At 36.2% G+C, this 15083-nt stretch overlaps 1 protein-coding gene across 4 annotated transcripts in view; it reads right to left on the bottom strand.

Annotated features, from left to right (window-relative positions):
- LOC107707552 (serine/threonine-protein kinase BRSK2-like) overlaps positions 1-15083 on the bottom strand; it is a 228694-nt gene that overhangs the window by 63131 nt on the left and 150480 nt on the right. For all 4 annotated transcript variants that reach the window (XM_016511618.1, XM_016511619.1, XM_016511620.1 and 1 more), the window contains exon 3: positions 3261-3346. In XM_016511618.1, coding sequence (XP_016367104.1) covers positions 3261-3346 — 86 coding nt within the window. The remainder of the gene's footprint in view (positions 1-3260; positions 3347-15083) is intronic.

Genomic DNA, 15083 nt, shown 5'->3' with positions numbered 1-15083 from the left:
TGAAATGTAGACCTTCGTTTATGTGTTTTTGACCTACACTGTACATGACGTGAGCACAGACTGCTATTTAGGTTTGTACGTTAGCATGGACTCACTAACTTTAACGTTAGCTAGTTTTAGCCAGAGATACCTTGCTAAAGCACAAGATGACATTAACGTTCTGCTTGAGCAGATGAAAATTGTAAATGAGAGAATACGGCATTCAGAAAATTAACGTTTTCGTCTTCATTGGGATTGTCGTTGAATGCTTAGGGACATTTTGCTCTGTTTTGTTTGGGTTTAGGAAATGGAATAAAGTATAAGTACCACAGGCACATCGTTTTATTATTTTTATAGCATAAACACCATCAAACCGATGAAAGCTTCGGATCTTCCAATGTTTCTCTATGGCGCTGAAACCTAAAGATGTCCGAGTTCCGGTTCGTGTGCAACTGATACTCAACTGCCATTGGCTCATCTGCGTTCGAGGGGAGGGGCTTACCAATAAGTCAATTGTTAGTCAGTGGCAGTTGGTATAGAGTGCAACCAGGGGCGCCGTAATTAAGTGCAACTGTTGGGTTTCGGTGGTTAAAAAAAATAATAAATAAAAAAAAACAACTTTTTTCAAAATTTTTTCGAACAGGAGAACTGATTTTGTACGATAATTTATAAACCTTTAAAGAAAGACCTACTGTAAGCTATGAGGTTGTAATCAATAGTATATGCTATATACATATTTATATATATATTTTTAAATTAGCACTAGCAGAATTCCTGGTGTAAAACTACATTACCCATAATTCTGCTGAGGAATTCCACCAATCAGTGAATTGCAACAAGCAAATTGAGCCAAAAGATCTCTTTTAACTCCCTTAAAGCACTGCAAATTATGTAATGTGGCTCCATCTAAAATCACATACTTCCCTACTATTAGGCACAAAACATTGCACATTTGATGGACACTTAACTATCCCATGAGGCCACGAGAGAGGATTTGCAGTAAATTAAGCAACTGACGAATGTAGATTACATTCATAGTCAATAGTGTATATTCTTCATCATCTATAATTTATTTACGCCATTTGCAATGCTTCATGGGATTGTAGTTTTTTTCCCTCGTGGACAAAAATTTGATTGGACTAGACCATGAGTCGTCAATATTTTAGGTACATTTTTAAACATTTCGGTTTGTAAATACTTAGGAGAACACTAGCATGTAAAGTGAATACCATCAAAGCTAACAAATATGGATTTCATGAAGTCTATACAGAAACCTCATTAACAGAACTAATACTTTCCTGAAGACGCTTTGCAAAGCATCTGTTGAAATCTCAAAGAGAATAGACAATTTCATCCTCCTAGTATGGGAGATATTCGTTTAAACAAGCAAACTGCGTCGAGAGTGATTCTCTTTAGTTGAAGGTTGTAATACACTGAGAAATACTGGACTGACAGCTTCCGTTCTACAGCGGCCGAGCGTCGAGAACTGAGAGTGCACAATGGAAGGTGAGTGTGAAGATAAAAGGGATACCAGCAAGTAAACACGATAAAACTTTTAGTGAGTTTTAGTTTTGTTAAGTCTCCTTGACGATAACGTGCTGTTATGGTTTGAAATTAGGCTGTTTCTGAAAGATGTTCTGTCAGGGAAAGTTTGGAGGACTAGAGCATCTGAACGAACCGCACGTTTTTAAGTTTCTGTAGAGAAACTGTCTTCAGATACAAACACTCACACACTACGAGTCAAAAGAAGTGAGTCGGTGTCATCAACAATAATTAAACAACATTTGAGCATGTATGTGCTACTCTTCCAAACCAAAACAATAGCCAGCGAGTGGTTTTAGATGCTGACAGCTTGGTGTCATACTTGGTTAGATTTACCTCCACTCGATTCTTTCTTTTTGCAACTAAACTGAATCTCAAGCCATTAAATTTATCACTCTGTTTAATCACTGCCAATGCATTTTCAAATGCTCAAAGGATACAAACGCAAGTGTGAGGTTGCTTTTACACAATAGCTCAATACACAAGTTAATGCTGAGATACTTACGTTTTAGACATATATTGCGATTTATTTTGTCTTTTTTGCTCCATAAGCAAAATTTGTTCCAACTGAAGTAACAACAATCAACCGCAGCTGCTCCGAGCAATGCATAAGAGGTGCTTTCAATCATTGTTTGAACAAATCGATCGAGTCAAAGATTCAATTAATCATTTGGCTCCACCTACTGACGTAACTTTATAGAGTCACTGAAAAGAAGTGTTAAGAACACAACACTGTGTTATATAGCGTAGAATGACTGTCATATTCATATACCATTTTTTTATGCATAGTAAAAACAATAAACATGGTAAAAAGTACAGTATTACCATGATAAGTGATGTGAATTATAAAACCCGTGGAGTGCTTCCAAACTGACAAGAATACATAGAAGTGACGAGGTAAACAGAAACAAACAACACGATTGGTAGTGTAAGATTACTTTTACATAATAGCGCAAATTAATAAAGAGAATCATATTTTAGACATATATTGGCATTTGTTTTGTATTTTATGCCCCGTTAGCAAAATAGGTCTAAATGAAGTCACAACAATCATCCAAAGTGTCTCTGAGTAACACACAGTAGAAGTGATTCAGCTCTTAATGAATCAGTGTTTGAACGAATTGGTTGAGTGAATGATTCAATTAATCACTTGTCGCCACCTAGTGAAAGTCACTGAAAGAAGTAATAACTTCTTTTAAGTAATAAGTGTTATATAGCGTAGAATGGGTCATATTCATATACCATGGCAAGAATGGTAAACATGGTAAAAAAAAAAAAAGTACATATTACCATGATGCCAAGTGATGTAAAAAAATATGTATAAAACTCATGCGGTGCTTCAAAACTGAAGAAAATATAAACAAGTGAGTTTATAACTCACTTGTTGAGTAAACAGAAATGATGAGGTAAACAGAAATAATTTTTATGAAGATTTGTTGATGCCAAAAAATGCTAAGTGAATTATCATGGTGTTTACATGTCATGAAGGATGACTCGTGGCCCCATTAGCAGCTTAGCTGCTTCACACTTTCATCATTAGGAGTGTTTTAGCACCAGCAGAATCACTTTCTTACAAAACCTTTTAAGATCAAACACATTTACACTTGCATTTCTGCCAAACTTTTAGGCTATAGACACCAAACGTTGTTTGTTTTTGCTCTACACTCACATTTTGGGTTTGCAATCCTGATCATAATTCATCTTTATTAAATAATGATGTATTTATTTCTTATACTTACAAATATTTCTTATTTTCGTAGACGTCGTGCAACTTTAATACATGTGGATGTTCTATTAGCTTCAAGATGGCGATCTCTCGCTCCACCTGTGGAGAAATAAGATAAAAAAAGATATTGAATTCACAGCACCAATAATTCAACTATAGTAAGCAACAATACTAATCAAATAAAACATGTAACATTTCATTCATTCATGTATCTATCTTTCATAAATGAATACTGTCAAAACCTATAATGGGTACTTTACACATTGTCATACAAACAATCAGTAGTTCTATAAGATCAAGCTGCATATTTCTGATTAACTAAAATAACCGACTTATTGATGTCATTTTTTCGGGAATCGACCTGTACTGGCCACGTTGTATGTTTATTTTGTATATTTTGATTCACTAAAAACAATTGTCTCATAAGATTCATTTATTCATGAATTGGACTGTACAGTATGGTGCATTTCCCAAAAGCATCATTAGCTAACTATGTAGTCGCAAGTTCCATTGAACTTGGTCACGACGGAACTTGCAACCATAGTTCCTTTTGGGAAACCCCTGGTCACATTTTATGTTATTGATTCACTACAAAGAATCGACTCATTAGAGTCATTCATTCAGGAATCAAACTGTACTGATCATGTTTTAGGTTTTTGATTCACTAAAAATAATTGACTCAGAGTCATTTATTCGGGAATTGGACTACACCAGCTGCACTGTATGTTTCTGATTCACTAAAAGAACCGACTCATTGGTGTCACTGTTCGGGCAGTGTATGTTTTTGATTCACTAAAAAGAATCAACTCATTAGAGTCATTCATTCAGGAATGGGACTGTACTGGTCGAGTTGTATGTTTTTAATCACTAAAAACAATTGGCTGTTTACAGTCATCAATTTGTGATTCAGACTGTACTGGTAGTGTTTTATGTTTCTGGTTCACTAAAACAAACGACTCCTTGGAGTCATGAATAAGAAATTCTGATTCACTAAAAGAACCAACTCATTAGAGTCATTTGTGTGAGAATTGAACTACACGGATCGCTGTGTTTTACGTGAATCATTTGACCCTATAGCTAGACGGTTTGGCCAAGCCAAATAGACAACATTTCTGTGATTTGGACTGAGTGACCTTCAATATGTCACTGCAACTGCAATGTTTGAACTGATACTGCAGTATTTGGGACCTGAGAGCAGCCAAATTGCAACTTATCCTCCCCATCAGACGGCTGAACTCTGAGAGGTTTCATAAATGTAAAATGATGACAGATCGGCCACAAAACCCTCAAGTTCAGATGCCCATGTCAAGTAGAGCAGACCTTTGCAGAATTCTTCAGGAACAGTCCATAGTGCTACTTTGATACATAAGCATCCTTGTCAGTCTATTGAATAGACTATGCTTATAAATGGATTCCCACATGCACAAGATAAACATATTTTCTCATTGAATCAAGCTTAGGACGACTTATAAGGCGAGTCTACATGAAAGATCTCTCTGACCTGACAGGGAACCAAAGGAAATCTTAAAATCGCAAAAGAACTGAGCTCATAAGTCACAGACCGAACCTAAGATTGTGCCAGTTGTAAGCAAGACAATCGTGTTTGATTTGCATCACTGTCTTCTGGAATAATCCTAGCATGCACACCTGCCACTGCAGATCAGAGCGGAGGATGGGGACGTAGACGCTATTTCCCGAACCCACCTGACCCTAATGTTCCACAGCAGCACTTTGCTCGTGCCTCTCGAAACCTCCTGAATTACTTGCGCTCATCCAAACTCACTACACTCCAGTACAGACCGCTCATGTGACTCGAGTCAGCGGTCCCCAGTGCTTTGAACTCTGTGGAGTCAGCCTTCAAGCTTCAGTTGTAACTCTGCAGCTTGACTTTGACCCTGTTTGCTGTTGACCTTTGAAATCGCAGCCAGTGATATACAGAACATTTGCATCATGCACGACACAACGACACAAAGTCATTCAGAGAAAAACATTCCTAATTCTAGAAGATCCCACCCCCCGCCTTGAACTTAATGACAATTTCCACCACAGTTGATGCTTTGTGTTTGAAACATTCTCTTATGAAAATTACATTTGAACATTTTTGGAATAAACGGACCACCTTCTTAATCTTGCTATGGTTAAACAAATTGGTATTTTGCTACATTGAATTTTATGCATCCTAAATACATCAAATGAAATAATAATTTCACTTTTTTGCATAATTTGACACAATTAGACAATCCAAACTTGACTGGAAATGACACTATGAAAATATTCTGCTCACAATTATATTTACCTTGATATTTTACTCTTTGGGTTGGCAAGATGTTTTTGAAGTGTCTTATGTTCAATAAGGTTGCATATATGTGACCACAAATATAGTAAAAACAGTAATATTGTGAAATATTATTAAAATTTTAAATAATTGTTTTCTATTTGAAAATATTATAAAATGCAACTTATACCTGTGATCAAAAAACATTTCTGATGATCAATTTTGAAAACAGTTGAGCTGCTTCCTATTTTTGGGAAACCATGATACATTTTTAAGGAATATTTGATTAATTATATGTTCAAAACAACAGTATTTGTTAAAATAGATATCCTTTGTAACATTATGTCTTTACTATCACTTTTGATCAATTTAATGCATCTTTGCTGAATAAAAATAAAATAATAATGTTATTAAAAAAAAAACTCTTGCTGACCCAATGGAAAAGTAGTGTACCTCCTTATGTTATTCACACATATATCATGTTTCATCTCAAGTTCTACACTGACATTGTGAAAGAAAACACAAACCTTTGAAAGAAAGAAAAAATTATGGTGGAAACGATGATGAAAAATTAATTAAATTATTAATGGTTAAAAAAGATATTAAATTATTGTGTCACAATACATTTGACATTTGTTTATGATTATTTCACTCGGATTAGATTACCATAGTTTGAAAAATGTAATAATTCTTATATTTTTCATGCATTTTAATATTGAAATAATCTGGGACAAGAATAAATAAAATCCACAATAAAATCATACATACAGTAAGTGCCATTTGAAAATGTAAAAGTCACCAAGACTTAAACGTGAACTTTATATAATGTAAGAAAAAGCTCAAATCTGTTAGTTTTAATAAAACCAACCCTTGGGACATAAAGTACAACTGGAAGTTAAAGAAACCCAATTCTGCGGCCCACAGGTTTGTTCCCCACGAGGAGAACGATCACCATTGTTCTCTTCAGCAAAGCACTTAAACCCAGGTTTCTCCAGAGGGGACTGTCACTGTAATCATTTGTGCTGCTGCTCTATGCTGAAGTCGTGGAAACACATTCGGTCCTGCTATATGTGGCAAAAACATAAAGATCCTGAGCCAAGCTAATCCAATCTGTCCTAACATTCTATAACTAGCCTCAGTATTCTGGTAAATACCTGGATTGATTTGGTTTCATCAACTGACATCATCTGCACAACATTGAGTCAAAGTCCTTCACTTGCTGTTTTAATCAGGCATACAGATGTGATATGACTATTCAGGGAGTAAACAATCTGGCCAATGGCTGAAGAGAGAGCTGGAACAGCCACGGAAATCCCGGACAAAGCCATCTTGACAAACGTGGCACCAGACCAAACCTCACTGAATGGCTGATCCAAAGCCAGTCCGAAGAGCCAAGCAGTGGAATGTCATTCAACACAAGGATGTGCCACAGGATCTCTGCTGAGCATAAACTGCGCTCAGGGGCTTGAGGAAAGCCATGGGATGAGAAATCTCTACTGCTGAAGACTACTCAATAAAAGCAAATGAAGTTAGGCTGAGGAGGTCTATAATAGCAAGAAAATGCTATCCGTAAGCATTACAGCAGCATTCATCTCAATGGCAGTAGCTCAACAGGCACATGCCAACTTGAAAGTTTGTGCGCTGGCAAATTTGATCAATTCCGGAAACATTTTTTTTTTTTCAGCAAATCACATAAGCTGTAAAAAAGTAAAAAGTAATAACATATTTTTAATCACACTCTCAATATGTATGCGAGTCTACATTATTTTCAATATATATATATATATATATATATACACATTTCAATGTCATGAATTAATTTATCTGGTTTTTGGGGAGTCGCACAACATGACATTTTACCACCTAAACTAAACTTGCCTTGTCATAAAAAGGTCAAATTATGGAATATGTTAATAGACTTATTGACCAAGACACACAAAATTGATGTAATTTGCTATTTTGTATTATTTGTTTCTGCACGTTGGTTGCACCACATGACTTTAGTCATGCCTCTTGTGCAATTTCAAATAATAATAAGCAACAGAGCAGTTTTGTTCATTTAATTTTATTCTAAAACAGTAATAAATTTAATGTCAAATCAGGTGTTATTTTCAAGAATTTCATCATTTTAATCTTTTTTCTTCATTATTATATCAGAACAGTTCACCTTAACCTTTTCGACTATGTAAAAAAAAAAAAAAAAACAGGAATTAAAAACGTTCATCATAGAAAAGGTGTATTCAAGACACTGTATGTAGGAATTACAAAAAAACACATATTTGACCCAGATGCCCTAAATCTGTCTCAAAATATTAAGGTCTAAATTATGAAATGATTAGTGCTAATTAGACTGTAAATACATTTTAAAAGTTGAAGCTGAAAGTGGTACCATCTAGATTGCAAATATCGATTTTAAGCACTGATTGTCTATGACAAGCCATTGAAATAGTTCTTCTAAATCCGTGAAACTTGGAAGCTCCGGGGCAGCAGTAGCATGAATTTACTCCTCATGATTAAAATGTTGCTGCAAATGAGCCTGACTCTCTCCTCCGTCCATTAACATCATGTCCACCCTACGCTCGCCAACTTCTCATTGCTCCATCTTACCATATTGACCCATTCCCTCAAAATGTCAGTTTGCCGGCACCTGTGCACCTACTTCTATGAATAGCCAAGCGTTAATTAACTCTACACATCTGTGTGCATGCAGCCATCCAATTTCCATATAACTTCATTAGTGAGTTATTACACCGGGTCTGGCCTCGACTCCACGCCACTTTGAGTCAACGTGGGCCGGCGGAGATTCAGGTTCAGGTTGCAGGTTCTTGATTTGTGGGAGTGAGTTGAGATGAAGGCAATCAAGCGAGCCAAATCGTTAAAACGAAGGCAGATCATTAGATTCGAGCGAGAACACCTCTGCGTGTCGGGTGAGTTCGTGAGCTCTTGCGGGTCACTGGGTTTCGAAAAGTCTGATAATTAGTGATAATGTAACTGCTGTGCTGTAATAAAGACCAAAGTGAACCTCATTTTCTGAAACGACCCTGAAAAGTTTCTTTCGACAGTCCGACGCACAATGTCAAGGTCGAGTAAGTGCGAAAGACTGACGCTAATCCAAATTGGTTGTTTGACTGGGAAATAATTCGTCTTGTAGATTCTCTCACACTCATTATTGAGTTGGTAACTCAAAATGTGCAGGAATAATTCACGCAAATTCGCTGATCGTTATTGGTCTGTGGAGAGCAGTCATGGAGGTCATCTCCACTCAAGCTAAGGGAGCTAATGATTGAATACTACTAAAGGTTTTTTTCATGCTAGCTTTCTTTTTCATCTTTTTTTGTGGAAACAAGTTGAGTTGGAGAATACTGTAGCTTTGCAATGATACATTTTAAAGCTAAAACACACAGCAGTTCTTTAAGGGGTTCAATATAATTCATTATGCACAATCATAGTGTAATTTCAAGGTACAGATGGTGTGTCGAAAAGGGGTAATAAAACATCCCGTGGAAAGGGGGTCTGGAAATGGGATGGTTTAGATAAATTAACCATGGCGGAGTGCTAAACCAACAGCTGTTTCAATCCAAGTGTGCTTTAGAGCCAGTTGGTTGAAATTTCCACACAGGAGGCTTCATTAGCGAAACAGCTAGAGTGGTTTGTAAACCGCTATCTTGGCCATAGTCTAGCACAGGCATACATGGCATGATTACAGCAAACATTCAGCGTAATTCTGCAACTGAATGTTTTATTGTAATTTGCTAAACCAACAGCTGTTTCAATCCAAGTGTGCTTTAGAGCCAGTTGGTTGAAATTTCCACACAGGAGGCTTCATTAGCGAAACAGCTAGAGTGGTTTGTAAACCGCTATCTTGGCCGTAGTCTAGCACAGGCATACATGGCATGATTACAGCAAACATTCAGCGTAATTCTGCAACTGAATGTGTTTTATTGTAATTAGAATTGGTATATTATCAACAACTCCTGACATTCAACAAACGAGCTGATACTGAACAGCTAACATTAGCATTAGCGAAGTAAATAAACATTGACAACTTTAACAGTAACAAGATTTTTACAATTTCTGAGCAAAAAGTGATTGGTACTTACCCTAATGTCACAATGCTAGTGTTTTCCAGGTAGTTTCTTAGGGAGTTCTAAGTGGATTGGAGTGATTTTCTATGATTTAGCACCACTGTTTACAATGGAAGTATTCTTTTTTGTTGTTGTTGAAGATTTATTTTTGCCTTTACTGTGACAGGACAGATCAGAACTGAAGTGGGAAAGTGAAAGGTCAGGAAAGGTCCTCGAGTTGGGATTCGAACTCGGGACGCCCATAGCGCAACGGTATGTATGTATGTTGGCGTGCTGCCCACAAGGCTATCAGCACAGACACAATGGAAATATTCTAAGGTCAGTTTTTGGTTTTTAATATTGCAAGAAGAAATGACAAAAATAAGAAGAAACTACGGTTTGAGTATGGCATAAAATAAAGGCATCCTAATAATTTTAACGAGGTTAAATGCTGCTGCTGTACGAACTACAAAAGGTGCCTTGCTCTAGCACAGAGCCACGGAAGGGACAAACAGTGTCAAATTAAATGCTGAATAATACGATGGTTTGACATTACACTGAGAGAAGCTTTTGAAAATAGTGTGTTTCAACTGACATGTGACCTTAGAGTTTGGTGTTCCATGGTGCATTGGATGCTAACTTTGTTGTTTTATTTTAGACCTGAATCCTTCTAATTTGTTCGCACTGAACAATTAAGCCAGTACTTATGCAATAATAATCAGCTTCAATGATGGTTAATTTTTCTTGCTCAAAGGCATTCCCATGGATACCGTTTCTAATGCTGCAGCTTTGCTCCTACTTTAGTTAATTAGGGTAATTACTTAGCTAGCAAGGTAAATTAATTGTATCGAGTTAATTCAAAATGCTTTAATTGCATAACAAAAATGTGTGGGTTCTCAAGACATAAAGAGATTCTTGTAAAGATTGTAAAGCAGTAAATACAAATTATGGTAATTTACTTCCCCTAGTGGTTGGGAGCAACTTGAAATGCAGTGTTTTACAAAAGCTCCCTTTCTGCTTTTGTCTGCATTTTGTCTGCAAGATGACTAAATGTAAATGTAAATGTAAGCTCCCTTTCCAATTAATGAGGTTGTGTTGTGGACTAATATTGTTGTGTTGTGTTACGCTTAGCTGTTTTCTTAGCTTGGTCAGGTTGGAGTGTTAGCCGGTTTTAAAGAGGCTTTAGGCACATTCTAGACCAGCTGAAGACCAGTTTGGCAGGGCAAGAAGATTAGCTTAAACCAACTAAGGCCAGCAAATCAGCTCATGCTGGTTTAGCAGGGAGGGATGTGCAAAACTACAAATTTTCAAAATAAACTTTTCGTGGCTCAAGTTTCTAAATGTATTCTGCTAAAAAATGTACAGCTAACTGTCAACATGCTGAAACCCTTTCTGAGAAGTTGTATCTCTTCATTCATCGCCTGTGAAGCAGTCGCCAAAATATTAAAGATAAAAACAACTAGAACCACAAACAACTAAGAACAGCTAAAATCTCACAAGTCAACCTTATTAAGGCCTTATAGACATATGATTAGTGCCCTATATTCTGTATGTGTTTTGTATGCAGCTCATGGTATTTCTATAGCAATAAAGGATGTTTATGACAACTTTAACAGTAACAAGATTTTTACAATTTCTGAGCAAAAAGTGATTGGTACTTACCCTAATGTCACAATGCTAGTGTTTTCCAGGTAGTTTCTTAGGGAGTTCTAAGTGGATTGGAGTGATTTTCTATGATTTAGCACCACTGTTTACAATGGAAGTATTCTTTTTTGTTGTTGTTGAAGATTTATTTTTGCCTTTACTGTGACAGGACAGATCAGAACTGAAGTGGGAAAGTGAAAGGTCAGGAAAGGTCCTCGAGTTGGGATTCGAACTCGGGACGCCCATAGCGCAACGGTATGTATGTATGTTGGCGTGCTGCCCACAAGGCTATCAGCACAGACACAATGGAAATATTCTAAGGTCAGTTTTTGGTTTTTAATATTGCAAGAAGAAATGACAAAAATAAGAAGAAACTACGGTTTGAGTATGGCATAAAATAAAGGCATCCTAATAATTTTAACGAGGTTAAATGCTGCTGCTGTACGAACTACAAAAGGTGCCTTGCTCTAGCACAGAGCCACGGAAGGGACAAACAGTGTCAAATTAAATGCTGAATAATACGATGGTTTGACATTACACTGAGAGAAGCTTTTGAAAATAGTGTGTTTCAACTGACATGTGACCTTAGAGTTTGGTGTTCCATGGTGCATTGGATGCTAACTTTGTTGTTTTATTTTAGACCTGAATCCTTCTAATTTGTTCGCACTGAACAATTAAGCCAGTACTTATGCAATAATAATCAGCTTCAATGATGGTTAATTTTTCTTGGGATGTTTATGACAAATATTAGCAGTGTAGCATTATTAAACATACAAAGAGTGCATGTGACTGCTTATTAATCAAAATCAACTATAGATCACAACTGGAAGTTTTTACAAGCACTCGATGATGGTTTAAAGTGGGTAAGCAAATACATTAATAATTACACACACTTTCAAGTGTAGCTTGATGCTATTTGTACTTCTAATTATTAATTATATGTAGCCTATTCTTGTAAGCATTATAGATAGTTTGTGTTTCTGGTGTAGAACCAAACTTTGTTTATTTTAATTTAATGCTGTATATTGAGCAGCAGACGATGTTAAATCCATTTACGAGATACATATCTGAGGAAAAATGCATAGTTGGTCGGCGCCACCTAGCGTGCAGGCGTGAATTAGCAGAAGGCGAACATTCGTTTTGCATTCGGTGTGAAAGCACCGTTCATTGGCAATTCGCCTCACTTTTTCGCATCGCGCTCAGTGTGGAAAGGCCTTTAATCAACAGTAGTAGACTGCTGGTAAGTACTAAACTTTGCTAATGATATTGTGTTGTGCCTCCCATAGCTTGTTTTGCTGTTAGTAATGCTTTGACAATCCTGTCATGGAAAAATAAAGATAATCAAATGTGGCCAAAATTATTAGAACACTAGTATTTTCACCAGCTAAAAAATGGTTTTAAGTCAGCTATTTCTATCTTTTGCTGTAGTGTGTCAGTAGTAAATATCAGTTTACATTTCCAAACATTCATTTTGCTATTAATTGTAATAATCCAGTGAGATTTTTGTCTGACAACAGCCAGTCTGTCTGGAATGACACGAAGAAACAGAACAAACTGAGACAGACTAAATCCAGACTTAAAACCATTTTTTAGCTGCTGAAAATACTAGTGTTCTAATAATTTTGGCCACCACTGTATATGTGTGTGTGTGTGTGTGTGTGTGTAAATATTTCTTAAATATATACATGTATGTGTGTGTACACAGTAAAAGTATCATCTAAAAGTATCTTTATTTGTACGTTTTCTGAGAGGAGTACCTTTTCTCCGCTCGCTTCTCATGCTGCCTCTCATCCGAAGTGCATGCATAAAGACGACAGACACCAACAGCGCTCTATCCCGATACACATATACAGAGATTTACAGTAGGTTAAATATATTTAAGTATTCACGCAAACATAATCTGTTATATCTTAAGTGAACGTTTGGGGAACTTTTGGGGAAAAACATCACATGTGTAACATTATATTAGATCCGTGCATTACGAAAAGAGGGAATCACTCGCTGCATGATTGAACTGCTTTTGTAGTTTTAATAATCAATTTATTTTTAATGAACACACTTAAGTGATTTTTACATTTTACTACTCATTTTTCTTACTTGAATGCTTATGTTTAGATGTGAAATAAAAGTAGGTAATACACTTGTTTCTTTCATATATTTGTTTATTTTTTGCATTGGTTCTTATTTATAACAACAAAGATAATTAATCATTAATCTAGTAATGATTATTAAGAAAAGAAGTAGGGGAAAATATGTAATGTTGCTAGGTGATTTTGCTTTCGTACCTTCAGAAAACTTTAAATCAGTTTTTCTCTAAATTTACTTTGCTGACTCCATCGACTTCAAACAGGAGTAACTCAGTAATTTTTTCGCCCCATTCCAACAAATCACACATCATTTTGAAGGTCTAGTAATAGAGAACGCAAAAATAAAAATAACTAATTTTTGAAAATTTGCTCATTGTGACTCATTTTGCCAGCACTTGTCACATATATTATGTAAACACAAACTTTTGGATGCGATTAATCGTGATTAATCGATTTGCCAGCCCTATTTTCAATATAAATAGAAACAGTATACACATACTATAATGTCCCTTTTTTTTTTTAATGATGCAAACATTAGCATTAGCAATCCAAATAAATATTGACAACACAACAACATTTACAGTAACATAATTTTTACATTTTCTGAAGAATATCTCTAAACTTCTAAACTTCTAAAATATATCTAAACTTACTAATCAACTTTATTAATCAACTAGTAAGTTACTTGATTAGTAGTAAGTTTCATTTCTGTTAAAGTTGTTGTGCTGTTAACCTGTGTTAGGTTTGCTAATAGCATTATGTTGCAACTCACATTGCATGTTCTGATGACTGTAAAATTTTGACATAGAAAAATAAAGATAATTGTTTATTTATTGCAATGAGAATTGCTAAAGAAAATGGAGAAAAAACTCAATGTCAGAGGAGCACAGAAGTTTGATCAAGACCTTGCAGAACAGAACATGAGAAACTATTTCATCCACCAAAGTAGTGAAGATGGACATGCCGTCATGTCAAATAAAACGTCGCTAGCTTCACAATGAAGGAATATCTAGTTTCGCTGCAACTAAAAGCAAAAAGTGGAGTGATACATGATGAAACAATCAGCAACCACGTTCAGCAACTGAGCACTGTAGGACCCATAGTACCATGATGCTGTGCTGCCATTTCTTCCTCTTTCTCCCTTCATGATGGAATCCCAGAGCTCCATAACTTACTTTCAAGACCAAGAGCCCTTTACGTACCATGAGATCAGAAAGGGAGTGACAGACTGACAGCCATGAATCAAAGTTGCATTTGGTCATTTGATCTGAGCTCATTCCTCTGACTCTGATTCTTCCGATTTTGGAAAGTTGTGTGGTCCTGGAAAAGCACAAAGGGGAAACATTTGGGCTGAGTTAAGCCAAAGCGCATCTATTCCCCAGTCGTGGTGCTGATGGTGCGAGCCATGTTGGTGCCCTGGGCCTTAACCGCATCTCTGTTCCTCATTAACACAACATGTGCTGAGTGTGAATGTTCTTTGCAGTGAGCAGAAGCCATAGCGGTGTGAACACAGCTGTTAGCATTGCACAGCAGTGACAAAGACAAAGATAACTGGAGGAGAAGTGCAGGGGGGTGGTGGTGGTATATTGTACCTCTGAGCTAAAAGCCTTGTGCTACAAGAGACAAAAGCAGTTTGATGAGTCATTTGAAACACATTAACCTTAACTGTTTGTCTTTAATGTCGATACCGTAATATTTAAATTATGGCCAAACTGCACACAGTCTGTTATTTTCATATATATATATATATATATATATATATATAT

This window comes from Sinocyclocheilus rhinocerous, unplaced genomic scaffold (genome assembly GCF_001515625.1).
Source record: "Sinocyclocheilus rhinocerous isolate Xijiao unplaced genomic scaffold, SAMN03320098_v1.1 scaffold1376, whole genome shotgun sequence".
Lineage (NCBI taxonomy): Eukaryota > Metazoa > Chordata > Actinopteri > Cypriniformes > Cyprinidae > Sinocyclocheilus > Sinocyclocheilus rhinocerous.
This window is presented reverse-complemented; position numbering and strand designations above follow the sequence as displayed.